Here is a 17,016-nt window from a genome sequence, read left to right as displayed (position 1 = left end):
TCTGAGAAAGAAACCATTTAACTTGAAATACTACATGGAAATACTTGAATTCCGTTCAATACACTTGTGCGGTGTTAGTTTGTGGAGACCCCGACAGGTCGCTGTGAGGAATAATAACATGACAATACTGGAGCAGTCTCTGGAAATGAAGGGAAAAAAAAGAGAATTTGCACTGATGTTTGTGAAATTATAAAGAAGGTTAAATATCAGGGTGACAGGACCTTGGACACATAGATTTTCACTCAAATTGAGGCAACGGGTTTCAGAGAGAACATCACACATACACACAGTGCTGTCTGAACTATAAAAGAATGTTTGTTCTGAATGTACAAACACACACACAGTGTGAAGGATGTTGACTTATAAATATTATGTTTGTTCTAATACACAGACACATGTAGGTTTCAGGCACTGCAAGCAATGTGTTTCTCTGTCCCTAAACACAGCAAAAGAATGTTTTCACTGAATATCTTAAGACCGTACAGTATACGTGACTGTGTGCTTGCAAGATGGATTCATGCGTTTCTGATAAAACTCAAATCTTTGGGTAAAACAGCTGAGATGGAGATTTAAGAGGAAAAAAGAAAGAAAGAAAGAAAATAAGTAAATAAATGCGAGTTGTTGTGATGTTGAATGCAGGGTCTCTACAGCTTTCAGTGACATTCATAAGCTGCCTGTGTGTTATTGCTGTGGATCTGAAGGTATGCTCTGTGAAGTCTATGTGTTCAGGATCCTGCTTAAAGTATTTACAAATAAAACCAAAAACAGTCGTGTTCTTTCTCCCAAATAAAATATATTAATTATACAGCTCTGCATGAGCAACAACGTCCTCATCTCTTGAATAAAATTAAATCCCGACATAGCTAGAACAATAATGCCTTTTTGTTTTTGCTTCTCGTCTGTCGCAATTGTACATCATCGTGTAATACAAGTTCACAAAGTCCGTAGATCTACTAAGTTTTTCGACATGCAAAATGTCTCTTCGAACAACGTTGTACCTAAATGAACGCTGAAATCTCATTTCAGTTTTTCTAGGATCTCCATTTTTTCCCTCTTCATTACACAACACTTTAGTTATGATATTTACATGGAACAAAAAAAAGACATGATGTAGTAAATGCAGGATAATTCCTATGTGTGTTTATATGTATACATTTCTAAGAGATGTATATAAATATATAATATTTATTTATACATGTATAAAGACTCAGTCTTCATCGCTGGAATCGGAATCGCCTGATGACGAGGAGGAGCTGTTAGACTCGGAGGACGACGCCGCCGCCTTCGCTGAACCTTCTGGACCACAGTTCTCCTTCTTTTCGTCAGGATCCTCCCCCTCATCGCTGTCTTTCTCCTCTGATAGGCCAGGCTGTTGGGGCGTGGCTTCAGAGGCAGCGGGTTGTGGTGGTGGGGTTGGCTGAGTGTTTGCGGCTTGCGGCTGACTGGCCACAGGCAGGTTAAGGCCTGGAGTAAGAAGCATCCCTGGGTAGAGCACACTAGAGAAGAGGAGGGGGTTGAGGCCCAGCGAGTGGCCTGAAGCAGAAGCACTTGTTTGATTCGAGATGCTTGCCGTAGACGTGCTGGCTTTGGAACTTTGACCCTCTGTCCTTTCTGCTTTGCCGTCCGGACTTGAAGTCGAACCTTTGGGTGTGGCCGAGTCTCTACTGCTCTTCTTTTTCCCCTCTTCATCGCCTGTTGAGGGAACACCCGCCGCTTCCTGTGAAGCTTTTCCAAGGAGACCGCTCATCCCTAGAAGGCCAGGCATTCCAGACAGCATCATTGGAAACATGGCGGCCATGTTGGCGGGGTCATTGGGCAGTCCCATGAGGCCGGTGGTGAGCTGGAGAGACTGGAGACTGTGAAGGTTGTGCTGAAGAGCTTGAAGACTCGGCAGATCCAAGCTGGCGAGGAGGCCGTTGCTCAGGAGAGGGTTGAGGCCCAGGGCTGCATTGGCACTTGCGTTGGCCGCTACGGCCGCTTTAGCAAGAGCGTTTTTGGGACGTCGACCTCGTCGGCTCACCTCTTCGGGAACGATGGGGCCTGTCAGGATGCGGTCGAACATACTTTCGGGAAGGTAACCCTGTGAACACAAACGCGTCTGTTATAGCACCAAGACTCATTGATGATTTTGATACATTTCAAGTGTAAAATGTTTTTCACTCACAGACTGTTTCACAACGTCGGCCCACTCAGGTGGGACACCATATTCTGGATTCTCTTGCAGGAACCGACATAAATCTTTCAGAGGAGGAGCAAATGCACCACCAATCTGCAACAAAACAAAATAGTAACACACACATTAAATACCAGTAGTGCATAAAAAAAGCAAACTACACAATTTTGGATGCACACTAAACACACTCTGACCTTGCGAGCATTTCGCCTATTGATGATCTGGACTCTTTCTTCTCCTGTCAAGCTGTTGATGTCAATTTTGTTAGGGTTTCTGCAGCGATGTCTCTTTTGTTTTGGTCGACCATCTTGAAACTGCAGCTTATTAGCACTCTGCAAAAAATGATGATTTGTTGACTTTCTTGAGCCAAACCATTAACTAAATTGAATAAGGAAAGTGTTTTGTATTTACAGGGATAAAGGCTCCCACATCTGCCACAAAGCCTGGGTGCTCCTTCAGCCACTGGTCGAGATCTTTTCGTTTAGGAGCGTCTTCTCCAGCCAATCGAGTTCCGTCTTTGAGGCTGATGACGGGAACACGGCTCTCTGTGTCTAGAGGACCAGGTCCCTGAGGTGTGCTCGAACTAGGGGGAGCAGATACGCTAGGGACACCCCCACTCCAGCCGGCAGGAACCTGCGTGTGACATGTAGCGATGCATTGGTTACACTACAATATCTTACTGTATTGACACACTTTTTTCAAGGAGGTGCACAACTGTCATACCTGCTCTGGCATCGTGGGAGGCCTGTTTCTGTTCATGAACAACAGGTCCATGCCCTCCACGTTCTTCCGCCTTCCTCTTTTCTTTTTTACAACAGGCTGTCCATCCATCATTCCATTCAGATGCATCTGCCCCGACAGCCCTGTGAAAACACAAAGAACAAGCACTTGAGTGTTATCCAAGTCAACAAACTCCACATGGAGTTCTAGTTTCACTCATCGTGTGGTGTTGTGTGAGTGTGTGTACTTGTAGTTACCCTGTGGATAGTTGTTCTGTGTTTTGGTGTAGTCTGCCAGGCTGGTCTCAGATGCGTTCTGTAGTTCTTGTAGCCGGGCCAGGTACTGCTGCTGTGCGAGAGGTCCCTCCTCACCCTCCAGGGGGCGCTTCAGAGGCAAGCCCTGCTTCTGGAAAGTCAGTTTAAGGCTGCCTTCCTGCTTTAAGACCAAAGGTTAAGAGAATATTATTCAAAAAATCATTTAAGCCACAACCTCTAACGGTGTGAGTCTTTAGTGAAGGTCTGCTCCATTAACATTTGTTTTTTTAATATAAAAAATGTTCATTAGGTCTCTGAAACTGAAGCTGCAAAACATTCAATGCAAAATCAAATGAAAGAAAGAAAAATCTCAAACAGAGAAAGAAGGGGAGGGGGATGAAACGATAAAATGAAAACATGCCGAGCACTGCAATCACATTGCAGATCAGCATTTGTGGGGAGAACATAAAATAACATACGTTATTGATTTTGACTGAGAACTCCTTTTCTCTGTCTGCAACATGCTTCTTCACCTTTGAACCCTGAGGGGAGGCTGACGGATCATCCACGAGAGTGCCCGCGCTGTCCAGGAGTTTAGTGGTGTAGAAAGAAGTCACTGCATTGCCTTCATACGCACGTCGAACCGCTGGCCACTTGCCCTTCAACACCGCCTGACATATGCTGTCCAATCGATTTATCATGACACGATCCTGCGATGTGACGACAAATGTTGTCAAGAAATAAGCTGAACTGGAGGGTTCTTGCATTATAATAACAATGTGGAGAAACATTAGGGATTATATTGTTTCAAAGCAGCCTGATGTTTACATACAGTGAGGTTTGAAAACTTTGAAACCATTCAAACGGAAAACTTTATTTCTTTGATGCAGTTGTTTAGCATTATTAATTACATGATCGATTCAACTTGGATGAAATAAACAGAAATAAAGGCATTTCTTAGTGATTTAAGACTTAGTGTCTTTTTGCTTTATTGGCAAAAAAATATATTTTTCATTTTGATAATATGTGTTTAAAGATCATCTTATGTGCTTCGATGGTTGCAAGGAAATGTAAAAAAAAAAGATTTAATTTGACTAGTGACCTAGAAGCAGTGCAAAATCCATTTTTACATACTTTTTTATAATCTTTATTCAAAATTTGGTTTGGGGGAGAAATCGTTTGGACCTCACAGTAGGCCTCCTCTTTCCTACCACATAAAATGTTACAGTGTCAGTGTTACCTTTGGCCAGTAGGAGGCAGCGAGCATATATCCACCTTGGAAAGGGTGGGGGGGGTTGGTGATACCGTTGGTCATCTGACTGTCTTGCATGTCATCTTGTGTAGCATTGACTGAGGCCACACTGTCTTCATCAAAGCCTTTAACACCAGACACTGCAGAAGCTACCAGAACACACATAGACCGATCAATATAGTACAGGCAAACTGAAACAATGTCAACACAAATCATTTCAAGAACTGCATGCTAGCATACTATTCTTCTCATTTCTGCAGCATGTATACACAATTATTTATGAACAATACCAGCAACACTTGTGATGTCAAGGGGTCAGAATAACAATAGAGTTAAAAGGATATTACTTTACTTTGCGTTTTATATTACTTTTTAGTCAAGAAATTTCTTGACAAATCCAGATTATCAGCACAACAGTGAATAACAACTGTACAGGTATTTGCTTTCATGGCTGCAGGCACTGAAGTTGGCATGAATTTCAACTAGAGCTGGCAAAACTGGTTGTGCAAAACCTGATGATCCACATTAGGTCCACAAGACCTGCCAATGAGCCAAACAGCGTCTTGTGCGGTTCAATTTGGAGAGAAGAGATCTGACCTGACCTGATCTGAAGTTTGCAAAAAGTTAAAGTTCCCTCAAAGACGAAAATTCTTTCATCATTTACTCAACCTCATGTCATTCCAAACCTGTATGACTTACTTCTGCAGAACTCAAAATAAGAGATTTTAAAGGGGTCATATGGCGGAAGTACGTGTTTTTCTGTGTTTTTGGTGTGTTATAATTTGCCCATGCATGTTTTAGACACGTAAAATTGCACAAATGAAAGTGTGGGAACAAAAGATGCATTCTATCTAAAAGCGAATGCTCAACCAGACTTGCCTGAAACGCCTCGTGTAACCACACCCCGGCCAATCTACGTAACTTCGTAACATGATTTGACTAAGACCGCCCAAATCTACACGTAGTTAAGGTGGGCGTAATTGTAAATCTCATTGTATCGCCTGTCAGTACAATTGCTTTGGAACCTGATGTTCCGAATATGGTAAGAGGCGCTACATTTCCGTGAAATGCTTGCAGTATTTGACCAATCACTACACACTGGTGAACTGGCCAATCATAGCACACCTCGCTTTTCAGAGCGATGAGCTTTGTAAAAAATCAGCGCGTTTCAGAGAGGCGGAGCAAAGAGGGGATACAAACATGCACGGTATGTGGAAATACAACGTTTTTTTTTACTTTAAATGGTGTATACACATTTATACGTTACATCTAAAACAAACAATAATATTCGTTTTAGCCGTGCAATATGACCCCTTTAAAGAATGTCTCATTAACTTCCATTATATGGATGGACACAAAACCACACAGTTATTTCTCGAAATATCTTATTTTGTGTTTCACAGAACAAAGTCAAATAAAGGTTTTGAACTACATGAGGGTGAATAAATTATGACAGAAATATTATTTTTGGTTTAACATGCTTTGTCAAAAATGGCATTTGATGCGTCAGGAAATGCAGAATCTTGAACATATTCCTTCATTTATTTAAAAAACCTTGAATCCTTCAGGTTTATAAATCCTAGCTGTGTAATGTGGTTTCAGGCATTTACACGGCACTGTACGTAATGAATGACTGTAAGCAGTTCTCTCTCTTTTAATAGTCTCTAGGCTGCACTCTTCAAAAGATCTGTGAATGCTTTTAAACCTCATGCCCTCAGAACTGGCCATTAATGCATTAGTTAGTATGCTGACTAAACACCTGAATACAGTTGCATACACAAGGGACACACATCTACCGTGCCAGCTTTGCACCGCCATTGATAAACAAAACCTCCCGTTCAAAATAGATGCACACAACTCTCTCACACAGCAAGATGCTGCTGAGCAATCTAAAACCTCCTAAAGCTAGTGTGTACTTGAGACAGTACAGTGACACAGAATTCTAAAACCTCATCACATGTTAAGATAAACTTGAGACACTTAAGGCCATTGTTTTGTCTCAAGATGCACATCAATAATGGTTTCTTCTAAGGCATTTTAATAAAAGCGAGTTAAGGGCGTAAATGTGTCACAGTGACTGTCATCGACAACCAACAACTCACCGTTCTTTGCTACCTCTTCACTATCACTGTCCTCTGAGGACGACGATGACGAGGACGATGAAGACGACGACCCTGAGGAACAGGAGGAAGACGAGGATGAGGAACTGGATCCTGACCGTGACGAAGACGATGATGAGGAAGATGATCTCGACGAGGAACTCGACGAAGAACTGGAGGAGCCATCGGAATCCGAGTCTGATCTCGACCCCCTCCTGGCTTCCCTGCGACTGCGTTTACTCGGCTTCTTCTGCTTTCGAGTGGTCGAGTTCGGCGTGAGAGGTTTTGTTCTGGCCGCCACCTCTCCTTCTTTGTGCACTTCGTCTTTCATCTCCACTCCTGAAGGTGTGGGAGGTCTGACTGGAGGCATCTCTCTGTCGCCTCTTTCCTGCTCTCCCGCCGACAGCGGCTCCTCCTTCAGCTCGCTTGAATCCTCTCTTGGAAAGGTGAGAGGGGAAGCAGAAGTCTCCCCTTTAGCCTGAACGTGTTGGAGAGGGCTTGGGACGTGAGTCTGCCCCAGTGAAAGCGCCTGATTCTGGGTTTGGGACGGAGCCATGTTACCCTTCTTCTGGCTGTAGTTCCTCTGGGCGGTGGCGAAGCACAGCTCCGGGTCACGGAGGATGTGGTAGTCTGTCCGGCTGACCCCATGCTTGGCCGCTCCAATGAGAAGATCCCGATCGTGGGATCCTGGTTCCCACCACACTGGTAGATCTGGACCCGGCTGGCACAGGGCTAGACGCTCGTAGAGCTGAGGGTGACGCAACACCTGTTCTCTTATCTTCCGTAACAGCTCCACGCGGTATAAAGTTCGGGATGCGCGCTCTTCTGTGATTGGCTGAATAGCGAGAGAGGAGTCCTCAGTTTCTGAAGGAAAAGATAACAGAGCGTTATATCCACCACTATTAAGAAGTGTAAAAAGTAATATACTGTATGTGTGTGGCACTCACCTCCTTCTCTAGCCGGGAGGCGGCAGACCCTCCTGCACATGGCGATAAAGGCACACAGGTACTTGTGTAGACTCTCATCAGTTTTCTTGTGGAGTCGAGCCATGGCTCTGAACTTGGTCCAGTCGAAACAGCCCAAATCCGGATCGAACACCACTCCAAACGTCGAAACCACACGGTAGAAATCTGCCTCCTCCCTCCGTGTCCAACTATAACACACATGTCAGAATTAGCAATGTATAACAAAAGTAAACTGCTATTAAGCAAAAATGCACAAATGTTAATGGTCTTGGTTTTTGAACATGGCTTGAGAGTCACAAAAAGGACAGTTAACCCAAAAATGAAAATTCTGTCATCATTTACTCAACCTCAAGTTGTTTCAAATCTGTATAAATGTATTTGTTCGGCCGAACACTAAAAAGATATTTGGAAGAATTTAATCCAACAGTCCTGGGGCACCACTGACTACTACCTTAGGAAAACATCTACTATGGTAGTCAATGGTGCCCAAGAACTGTTTAGTTTCCAGCATTCTTTAAAATATCTTCTTTGTGTTCATCGGAACAAATACATTTATACAGATTTGAAACAACTTGAGGTTGAATAAATGATGACAGAATTTTCATTTTCGGATGAACTATCCCTTCAACATAGTAACCAGGAAAAAAACTTTCTTATTCGGACATGGTTTACTTTTGCATGCCTTTCATGAGTTCAGGTTTCATTCCAGCTAAAATCTCTCACCGCTGTTGTCTTTCAATCTTAGCCGCCATTTTGGGATTGAGTGTGTCGCTGATAATCGGGGGCATAGTGTAGATAGCAGGGGTCATGGTCTGCTGCTGTATCTGGTGGATCTGAAGTATCTGTCTGCTCTTGGTGAAGCGCTGAGATGCAGTGATCAGACGGCGGAGTCGGGCGGTCAGTACGGAAGGCGAGGGCCAGTAGATCCCCGTGCCGGCACCCGGATTCCCACCTCCACCATCTAATACAGAACCTCCTTCTGCATAAACACACACACACTGTTAATACCTGACAATTCACTTGAGTATTTTGAAAAGGGACTGAGAAGTGTTGAAACACTATGTACCTCCACCTGCATCAGTGATGACCAAGTCTCCTGGAGAAGACGCGTCATCCTAAGAGCAGTAAGAGGTCCAACATGTTAAATCTTATAACACACACTATAACACATTTCTCAGGAATGACTGACTAAACCTTGTCCAAAATGAATGACAGGAATTTTATAAATCAATAACATTTATTTTCTTCTTATGTCATTAAACTTCACTTTGCATCATGTTCACCGAGAAAAAAATATATTTAATGACAATTACATTTGTATAGCAGTTCTGTCACTGTGGTCTTGGTCTTACAATTCGATCACAGTTTTGATCAAAAACATGAACCATTATAATTATGGAAATATTCTCCTTCCACACACAAAAAATTCGTTGTTATCGCTCGTTACTAGGGTTGGGAATCGTTTCAATTTTATCAATTCCGATTCTTATCGATTCCCAGTTTCGATTCCACAGTTGAAGTAAAACATTTAGATATCAACCTGTATGGTCATTTAGCCTGCTTATTGACTTGTTTGCAAAATATATATATACACGTATATATTTATGAGCAGAGTTTTGTGTATATTTACACATAGAAACACACCTTTTCTGATTTATTACAATTTGTATTATCATAGTTGAACTACATCATGGTTAAACTGCAGTTACTATAATGCAACTATGGTTAATTTGTGATTCCTGTGCTTTAATGCAAATTCTATAACTAAACTATGCTCACTATAGTAAAAATATTGATAATTTTCATAATTATTTTTATTGAGATATCAGCAGATCATGCAACGCATGTACTTTTCTGAAAATATGCACACAGGAATTGATAAGAGGAATTCAAATTTTAATCTCAAGTATCCGATTCCTATTCCTTTCGATTCCGATCCGATTCCTAGCCTTTCGATTCCGATTTCAAATTGGAATTGATTTTCGATGCCCAACCCTACTCGTTACACTAACATCAGCACAGCTCAGACTGTTCTTAAAATTCAGTTTAAACTACGCAAAAAAAATTGTATTTGGCATTTGTGTGAGTGTTAATTAAACCCTCATTTATAAACTCAGTGCGTGCTTTGCCAATGTAGTGTCAAACTATTTCATATTTTGTTACAAGCGAGTGTGTGTGTGTGTAACAGTCTTATCAGGCCCAGCGCTCTCTCTACCATTGGCGTACCTCCATATCATCCTTTAGCAAGGCTGGGGCGGGCTTGTACTCTGGGTCGTCCACATCCCTGCACACACAGATAACACACACACAAACAGTGTTAAACTTTACAGTCCTGCGGCAGACTGAAAAACAAGATAAAGAACTTCTACCTTTAAGAATGAAGGGTGCGTTTCTTACCCATCCATGAAGTCATTTCCTCTCTGTTCAGCAGCGATGGCCTTCTCGTCTGGCCGCCCGACCCTTTCTAAGAAACACAGTGCTGGATCCGCGCGAATAGTATTGTACTTCTCATAACCTAAAGCACATACAGAGAGACATTAGATGTAAGCGTGTCTATCTGGATGTGAAGCCAGAAGTGCGTCAGAGCGGATCGGACTTACCATGCTTATAAACTCCTAACAGCAGACATTTATCTGAGAGAGAGTCCCACCACAGAGCAGGCATCTCTGAATGATCCACCTCAGGCACCCAGAACTCCACCTCCCTGAGAGACGGCAAAGAAAAGAATCCGTGATATCAGTTCCTAACAGGAGCTTTCTGCTATATTTCACTTCAGTAGTGTGAGACCCATGAGCTATATTTCAAGCTTTCTGAAGCCATAAGATATTCATACAATAGCTTTGGGAGAGTTAGTAAAAGATTTGTGAGAATTTGAACAAATCATGCTGTATGTGTCAGTGTGAAGCAGACCTACTGTACAGATTACTTTGATTTTTGGAGTTCGACGGCCCCTTTTAAATTTATGGCAAAGTACATTCTAAAACCAGTTCTAGTATAAAAAGTAGTCAATGGTTTTTTAGTTGAACTATTTCTGTAAATTCTGATGTTGTTGTTATCCCAGAGCATTCCTTCAATTTCCTTCGCCGAACAGCAGATGGCGCATGGTTGTTTCTCTTACTGTGCGAACTGGCTTAAACTGACTTGCACCAGTACAGCCAGCGCAAAACCTAACCCTAAAATCTAGATGATACACAAGTGAATAAAAAATAAATAAAATCACAAATGTACGAAAGAGGATTAGAGCCACGTTAAACATAAAATACGTTTTTAAACGTTTTTTTCCTCAAAATATTATCACTTTAATCTAGTAATCATATTTTATTTTTAACATGCCCTTGATTTTGAGATTAATCTCTACTCTTTAGCACAAATTGTAACAAATTCACAAATCTTTAGGCTCTTTTATATGATAACAGTGGAAAATTGTAATGCTGAGAGGTTGCTCTCTTGTAGCTCAGACATTTTTTTTAAGTTCTCAGCTGATAAAATACAGTATGACTATTATTTACTATACTGTAAATTGTATAGGTAAATGAATCTGGATTTGGGGAAACATGACGAGAAATGTTTAAGTTCAACTTCATACGGAAATCTTCAATAATATCAATTAACAAATCTGAGCTCAGTTTGCAACAATGTTTGGATCTCTTACATTTAGTCATTTAGCAGACGCACAAATGGGGTAAACAATGGAAGCAATTGGAACAACATAAGGACAACAAAAAGCATAAGCGCAGTAAAACTGGTCTCACAAAGCCTACCACAGTATACCAAGATATTTTTTAGAAAGAGTAGAAAAGAGATAGAAGTCAGAACTGATCGGTCAGGTGCTGACGGAAGAGATGTGTTTTCAGCCGATTCTTAAAGATGGCTACAGAATCTGCTGATCTTGTAGATCATTCCACAAATGTGGAACCGATCCAGAGAAGGTATGTGAGAGCGATTTTTTACCTTCTAAAACATTTGTCAGATTTCTGGGTTCTTTTGTTCGTAAGTCAGTTCCTTTCCTCTTACTAAAAGGCAGTCTAATGTTGACAGTAAAATGACTGTCATTTCATCTTCTCCCACAACACTGACACGAGCAGATCACCCTTGTCACGTTTTCAGTTTTTCTTTCCCATGACAGAATTACTCTGTAATAAGGTGAGAAGGTTCAGGCTAATGCTTACCTGGCATCTGCTCCATCCAGCACTTTTTGGCACTGCACTCCGATCATCTCCTGTTTGAGATAGTACAGCATTCTGACCCTCAACAGCACCCTGTGGCAGACAAGATGAGACAAGATGTGAGCAAAGTGCACAAGCACTACGTACAGAGCCAAGTCTCTTATGCAAACTCCCCCGCGCGTCCCCTCATGGGGCAGCTGAGCATCAGTGCAGGTTCTCACACACAGCATTACTGAATTCCATCTGCTTACTTGCAGTTTTACTTCTGCACTGCTTATTCACAATGTCGCAATTCTGTAACCTGTTCATATACGTGGCAAAATAAATGTGGCATTTATGTTTGTGACATGGAACAGACCTATATGATGTGATTGTCATAATCACATGCTGAAACAATATGAAAACCACACTCTATTATACTACACCTCAGACATACTCACACCCTAACATTAGTGGCATGTATATCCCAAGGGAATATGCAGACAGAGGCAAAACTGACAGTGCTGTCCCTGGTCATCCTGAGTGTGTGTTAAGCAGGGGAGCTTACAAAACAATGGGGAACTTTCTCCAATGCCAAAAAGCACTGGACGCAAAGCCAACTTTACAGTGATTACACCTCTCTCACACGCGCACATACATATCCTGGCCAAGAGCAGTCCAATTATCAAAACAGACACACAAAACCTGATTTACAGCCTGAGATTGTGTACATCTATTGTTTTCTCCAGACTGATTTCACAAGCTTATGTGCTTGATGAAAGAATGATAGTCAGCCAGTTTTTTGAGTTTGACACCAGAGGAGTGACATAACCTTGTCTCCCACTGCCTGTAGTAGAACCCCTAAACCACCGTGTATGTGTGTGCGGAGTGAGCAGTGAGAAGGGGGCTTTACCCGAATAACATCACACACCTAAACTAGGAGATTCCCCAAACACTGTTTAGTGTGCACTTCCTAGCACAGCAGGATATCCATCTACCAGGGCGTTCACACGTAGCCATGTGGCTGCTGATTATAGTGGGTGTTACTATTGTTTCACAACTGGCCATAGCTTTTGAATATCTGATCATAACAGTGACGCGCCGCCAAATAAACATAAGATATCATATTACTAAATGGAATCCACTAGTGTTTGAACATAAATTGCAGTGGTTCAAAAAGCGTCAAATCATGAACTAAATGAATGATTATCAATGTATGAACCAAAAATTGTTTGCCCATTTAAGATTATTGAAATTATTTATAGCGAAATGTATGTCTTGTGTTGTCTTTTGTAGCACCCTGGTCCTGGAAAACCTTTTTTTTACTGTTTACAAGCTGTAGGCCAATATGGCTGAAATGACAATAAAGCTTCTCTCTGACTCTGAATTGCTTAAAAGTTTTTTTACATTTATAATAAACATGACTCATCTTACACTACACTTTATTACATCACTACATCATTACGGCTACATCATCACCGCTACACTTATTTTTTCCAGTTTTTCAAATTAAATACTTAAGAGTGGCACAGCCATACATAGACTACAGAGAATGAGAAGAAAAGAAGCTACATACAACCAACTGTCATCAGCAAATAGCCAATCACATTTCATCGCTGTGATGTAACAAAAGCCTGTCCTACCCACTTCCTGTTTTAACAGGATATGTCAACACTAGGAAAAACTGTGCTCATCAAGCCAGCCTAACACCAACCATATTGTACAATACATTATCAAATCATAATGCACAGAAGCACATACTCCAGCAAACACACGTTTGGGACGGTACTTCATAGTAACAAATGCAATACTCACTTGTTGCAGTGGTGTTTCAGATGTTTCTTGTACCCGTCGTCAGACAGCATGTGCTCTGGGTTGTGTTTTCGGATCCACTCTGCTTTCTGAATATCAAACGAGCTGGACTGAGTCTTCATCTTCTTTCCTTTTCTGCCTCGCGGTACTGGAGTCGACAGACCTGCGGGAGTCACATTCCCAGCTCTAAATGATGTCACAGGCTTTATAAATAGATGCTAATTATCCTCCTGGCGGGATGTGAAAGGAAAGGTAATTGAATTTATAACAACGCTTCGGTTTTCATACCCAGATGGTTTTGAAGTTCTTTGGTCCTGCCGTCCTCCGTGGGAGCGATCAGATCCCACATGAAGCTCTTGATTTTGTCGTCTCCGCGGTAATGAACGAGGCAGTATGCTAAGAGCGCTCTGCATATGCACTCCACGTCACGATCGCTCAGCTGACGTTTAAAGCGGCCGTGCGTCAGGATGTCCATCCAGCGACCCCACCTACGACGCCAAGAGGGAGGGATGTAAGAATCAACATCTTGACATAATATGACTTTTAGTCACAAGGAATCTGGATTGGGTAACACTTTAGTATAAGGACCAATTCTCACTATTAACTAGTTGCTTATTAGCATGCCTATTATGAGCATATTGGCTGTTTATAAGCACTTATAAAGCACATATTCTGCATGACCATATTCTACATCCCTAATCCTACCCAGTGTTGGGTGTAACTAGTTACTAAGTAATTAGTTACTGTAATTTAATTACTTTCCCCTTGAAAAAGTAAAGTAAGGGATTACTCTTATTTTTTCTGTAATTTAATTACAGTTACTTTTGATGTAATTAAACTAAATACTTTGTGTAATATGTGTGTGCTATAGTGGAATTGATCAAAATTCAAAGTCTAACTTTAAAATCTGTGCTTTATGTATAATTCTCACATTTGTAATACTTTGGTCAGTTAATAAGAGTACTTTATGTAGTTTAATATTATTTATTTGAATTAATTAAAAGAGCCCTTTCATGCCTATCCTTGAATCACTTAACTAATCAAGGTTGATGTAGGATATAGAAAGTAATAAGTAATAAGTAACTAAATACTTTTTGGAGAGAGTAATTTGTACACTAATCTAATTACACTATTGAATATGTAATTAGTAACTAGTAATTAATTACTTTTTGAGAGTAATTTACCCAACACTGATCCTAACCAATACCTAAACCTAACAACTACCTTACTAACTATTAATAAGCAACAAATGAAGAGTTAACTAAGCAAAAGTCGTAGTTAATAGTTTACTAAAACCGAGAACTGGACCTTTAAATAAAGTGTGCCCCTGGATTGATGTTAGAAGCTTTAGTACTTTAAGAATCTTTCGCTACAGCTGTTAAAAGCTGTGATATCAATTTCACCTGCAGTACATCTCTTATGTCTAACTCTCCATTTACAATCACAGGCAACACATTTGAAGTCTTTGCTCTCTAAGTGTTTCTGGCAATGACAAATTCATATCAGTCGACTGCTAGCGGCCACTCACCCGTACACCAGCAGATTTTTCTCCACCCTGAAGCACTCTGTGCGGCCGTAGCTGTTGAGGCGGTCATGCGGCCGGCGGACCTTGGGCTTGTCATCTCCACTGCTCTCTCCTTCAGACAGCTCAGCCAGCTCGTCCTTAGTGGCGCTGAACGGCCGGGTCTGTTTCCTGACTCGAGGGGTGTCGATCACCAGACTGTTCTGTAGTCAAACGGCAACAAGAGACAACCGTAAAAATGAAGTGGCCAACACACTTTTACTAAGAGCAGCGCTATGCACTTAAATAACAGTAACTGTGTTCTGCTGGATGTGAGAAAAGCACTCAAAGCTAACTTAGAAAACTGTTCGCAAAAATAAATAAAAGAACAACAATCAAGTTATCCAAGAAAGTGCATTGTATTGAATTCCAGTCGTCTTAACCAGCATCCTGCTGTATCTTTTACAGCACCGTCTCTGCTTAGAATCTAACTTCTGGGGGTTTCTATCAGCCATTAACACTCAGCTGCTTTTCATATCAACCAGTTTGAATCTCTAAATTTTATCATCACAGATGTCTAGGCAGAAACTAAGTTGTGAGTAATTCTGGCACTGGAACACTTGGCTTAGTTATCTGAAACTGTTCTTTGCTGTTATTATAGCAGGAATCGTTCTTTACAAAATGAGAATTTATTGATGACTCATGCGATTCCAAAGCCATATGACTTTTCAGTCTGTTCCTAACACAAACATCAGTAAACTAAAAATATTGCACACAAGTCATACGGACCACTTATTATTTCTTGTGTTTTTTTCTATTTGAAGCTTGACAGCACCAGCACCAGTCCCTGTTCACTTTCATTATAGACTTATAAAAAACAAACGCCTGAAAAATCATATTTGGTACACACAGGGGCGGTTTCCTGGACAGGGCTTAAGACTAGTCCTAGACTAAAATAAATGTTAGAGCTGTCAAAACTGAAAATAGCTTACAGTGACATGTTTTAAAATACATAAGTGCTCTTGTTTCCTCTCAAAATGCACACCAGTAAAGCATGATTGTAAAAACTGCTTAAATGTCCTAATTTAAGGCCTAGTCCTGTCTTAAACTAATCCCTGTCCGGGAAACCACCCCACTGAGTTTGTGAAAAGATGATGGCGAAATGAGAAAAAAACCTTGATTTCACACAACCAAGTTTGTGTGCCACTTACTCTGCCATTAACTGTATCCATGTCAATCTCTGCTTTCTTAGCCCACTTGTCCCAGAAGTTGGGGTCATCCAGAGAGATGTCCGTTCTGTTCCCTGAAGCTACAAAACTGGCCTGCAAGCACAAAAACAAGAGTAAATGTTTGAATCAACTGCTATACGGTGTCATAAGAATCAAGAAGTAAAAACAAATAATGCGTAAAGAAAATGTTAATAAAAAAAACGTGATATTTGCTAAAACAATGTAATTGAAGGAACAATACGGCATTTTTAGGAGGATCTACTGACAGAAATACAATATAATATACAAAACTATTTCTTCAGAGGTGTATAAAGACCTTACGTAATGAACCATTAAGTTTGTAATACCTTAGAATAAGCCGTTTATATCTACATACAGAGCAGCCCTACATACATTGAATTTGCCGCCATGTTTTGTACAGCAGCCCTAAATGGACAAACAACTCTACAACGCGTGTTTCCTCTTCCTCTCCGCTGCGGTATCGTGGTGAAACGGATCGCGGGAAGATCCGTGATTCGTACGGATCGTGCTCTCCGGTGCGGAACGCATGTGACCCGCGGATTAACTGAAAGTTTATTCATCATTGAGTAAAAGAATAAAACGCGCTCTCGCTCGCTCTCCAGTTTCAGCTCCAACGCGCTCTCGCTCTCTCTCACCAGTATCTGGACGAGTACAATATTAAAGCGGTTCCAGATAAACAATGACACTCAAAACTGCTCTGTCACACAGCTAATATTACAACAACAACATATCTTGGTATGTTAGTATGTTACTCACATACTGATCCGAATCAAAGCATCCTCCTCGGAGGTGATTTTTAGACGATCTTTCTCTCCAACGTCTCTCTGCTGGAAAATATCTCCATA

At 41.2% G+C, this 17,016-nt stretch overlaps 1 protein-coding gene across 11 annotated transcripts in view; it reads right to left on the bottom strand.

The window, feature by feature from the left end:
- Positions 1–773: 773 nt before the first annotated feature.
- The window catches only part of chd9 (chromodomain helicase DNA binding protein 9), a 74,222-nt gene continuing 57,979 nt past the window's right edge, over positions 774–17,016 (bottom strand). For 6 of the 11 annotated variants that reach the window (XM_057326568.1, XM_057327878.1, XM_057327230.1 and 3 more), the window contains 20 exons: positions 16,133–16,243; positions 14,949–15,145; positions 13,709–13,908; positions 13,424–13,583; positions 11,633–11,722; positions 10,064–10,167; positions 9,861–9,978; positions 9,690–9,747; positions 8,530–8,578; positions 8,187–8,442; positions 7,446–7,651; positions 6,502–7,362; positions 4,388–4,548; positions 3,627–3,857; positions 3,151–3,328; positions 2,897–3,036; positions 2,585–2,806; positions 2,368–2,505; positions 2,165–2,269; positions 774–2,080 (listed from right to left, as the gene is read on the bottom strand). In XM_057326568.1, the coding sequence (XP_057182551.1) occupies positions 1,208–2,080; positions 2,165–2,269; positions 2,368–2,505; positions 2,585–2,806; positions 2,897–3,036; positions 3,151–3,328; positions 3,627–3,857; positions 4,388–4,548; positions 6,502–7,362; positions 7,446–7,651; positions 8,187–8,442; positions 8,530–8,578; positions 9,690–9,747; positions 9,861–9,978; positions 10,064–10,167; positions 11,633–11,722; positions 13,424–13,583; positions 13,709–13,908; positions 14,949–15,145; positions 16,133–16,243 (4,458 nt within the window). In that variant the 3' untranslated portion in view covers positions 774–1,207. The remainder of the gene's footprint in view (positions 2,081–2,164; positions 2,270–2,367; positions 2,506–2,584; positions 2,807–2,896; positions 3,037–3,150; positions 3,329–3,626; positions 3,858–4,387; positions 4,549–6,501; positions 7,363–7,445; positions 7,652–8,186; positions 8,443–8,529; positions 8,579–9,689; positions 9,748–9,860; positions 9,979–10,063; positions 10,168–11,632; positions 11,723–13,423; positions 13,584–13,708; positions 13,909–14,948; positions 15,146–16,132; positions 16,244–17,016) is intronic. The other 5 variants (XM_057328488.1, XM_057329443.1, XM_057328963.1 and 2 more) reach the window with 4 other exon arrangements.

Source organism: Triplophysa rosa, linkage group LG1 (assembly GCF_024868665.1).
Source record: "Triplophysa rosa linkage group LG1, Trosa_1v2, whole genome shotgun sequence".
Classification (NCBI taxonomy): domain Eukaryota; kingdom Metazoa; phylum Chordata; class Actinopteri; order Cypriniformes; family Nemacheilidae; genus Triplophysa; species Triplophysa rosa.
Note: the sequence above shows the minus strand (reverse complement) of the source record. Positions and strands in the feature narration are given on the sequence as shown.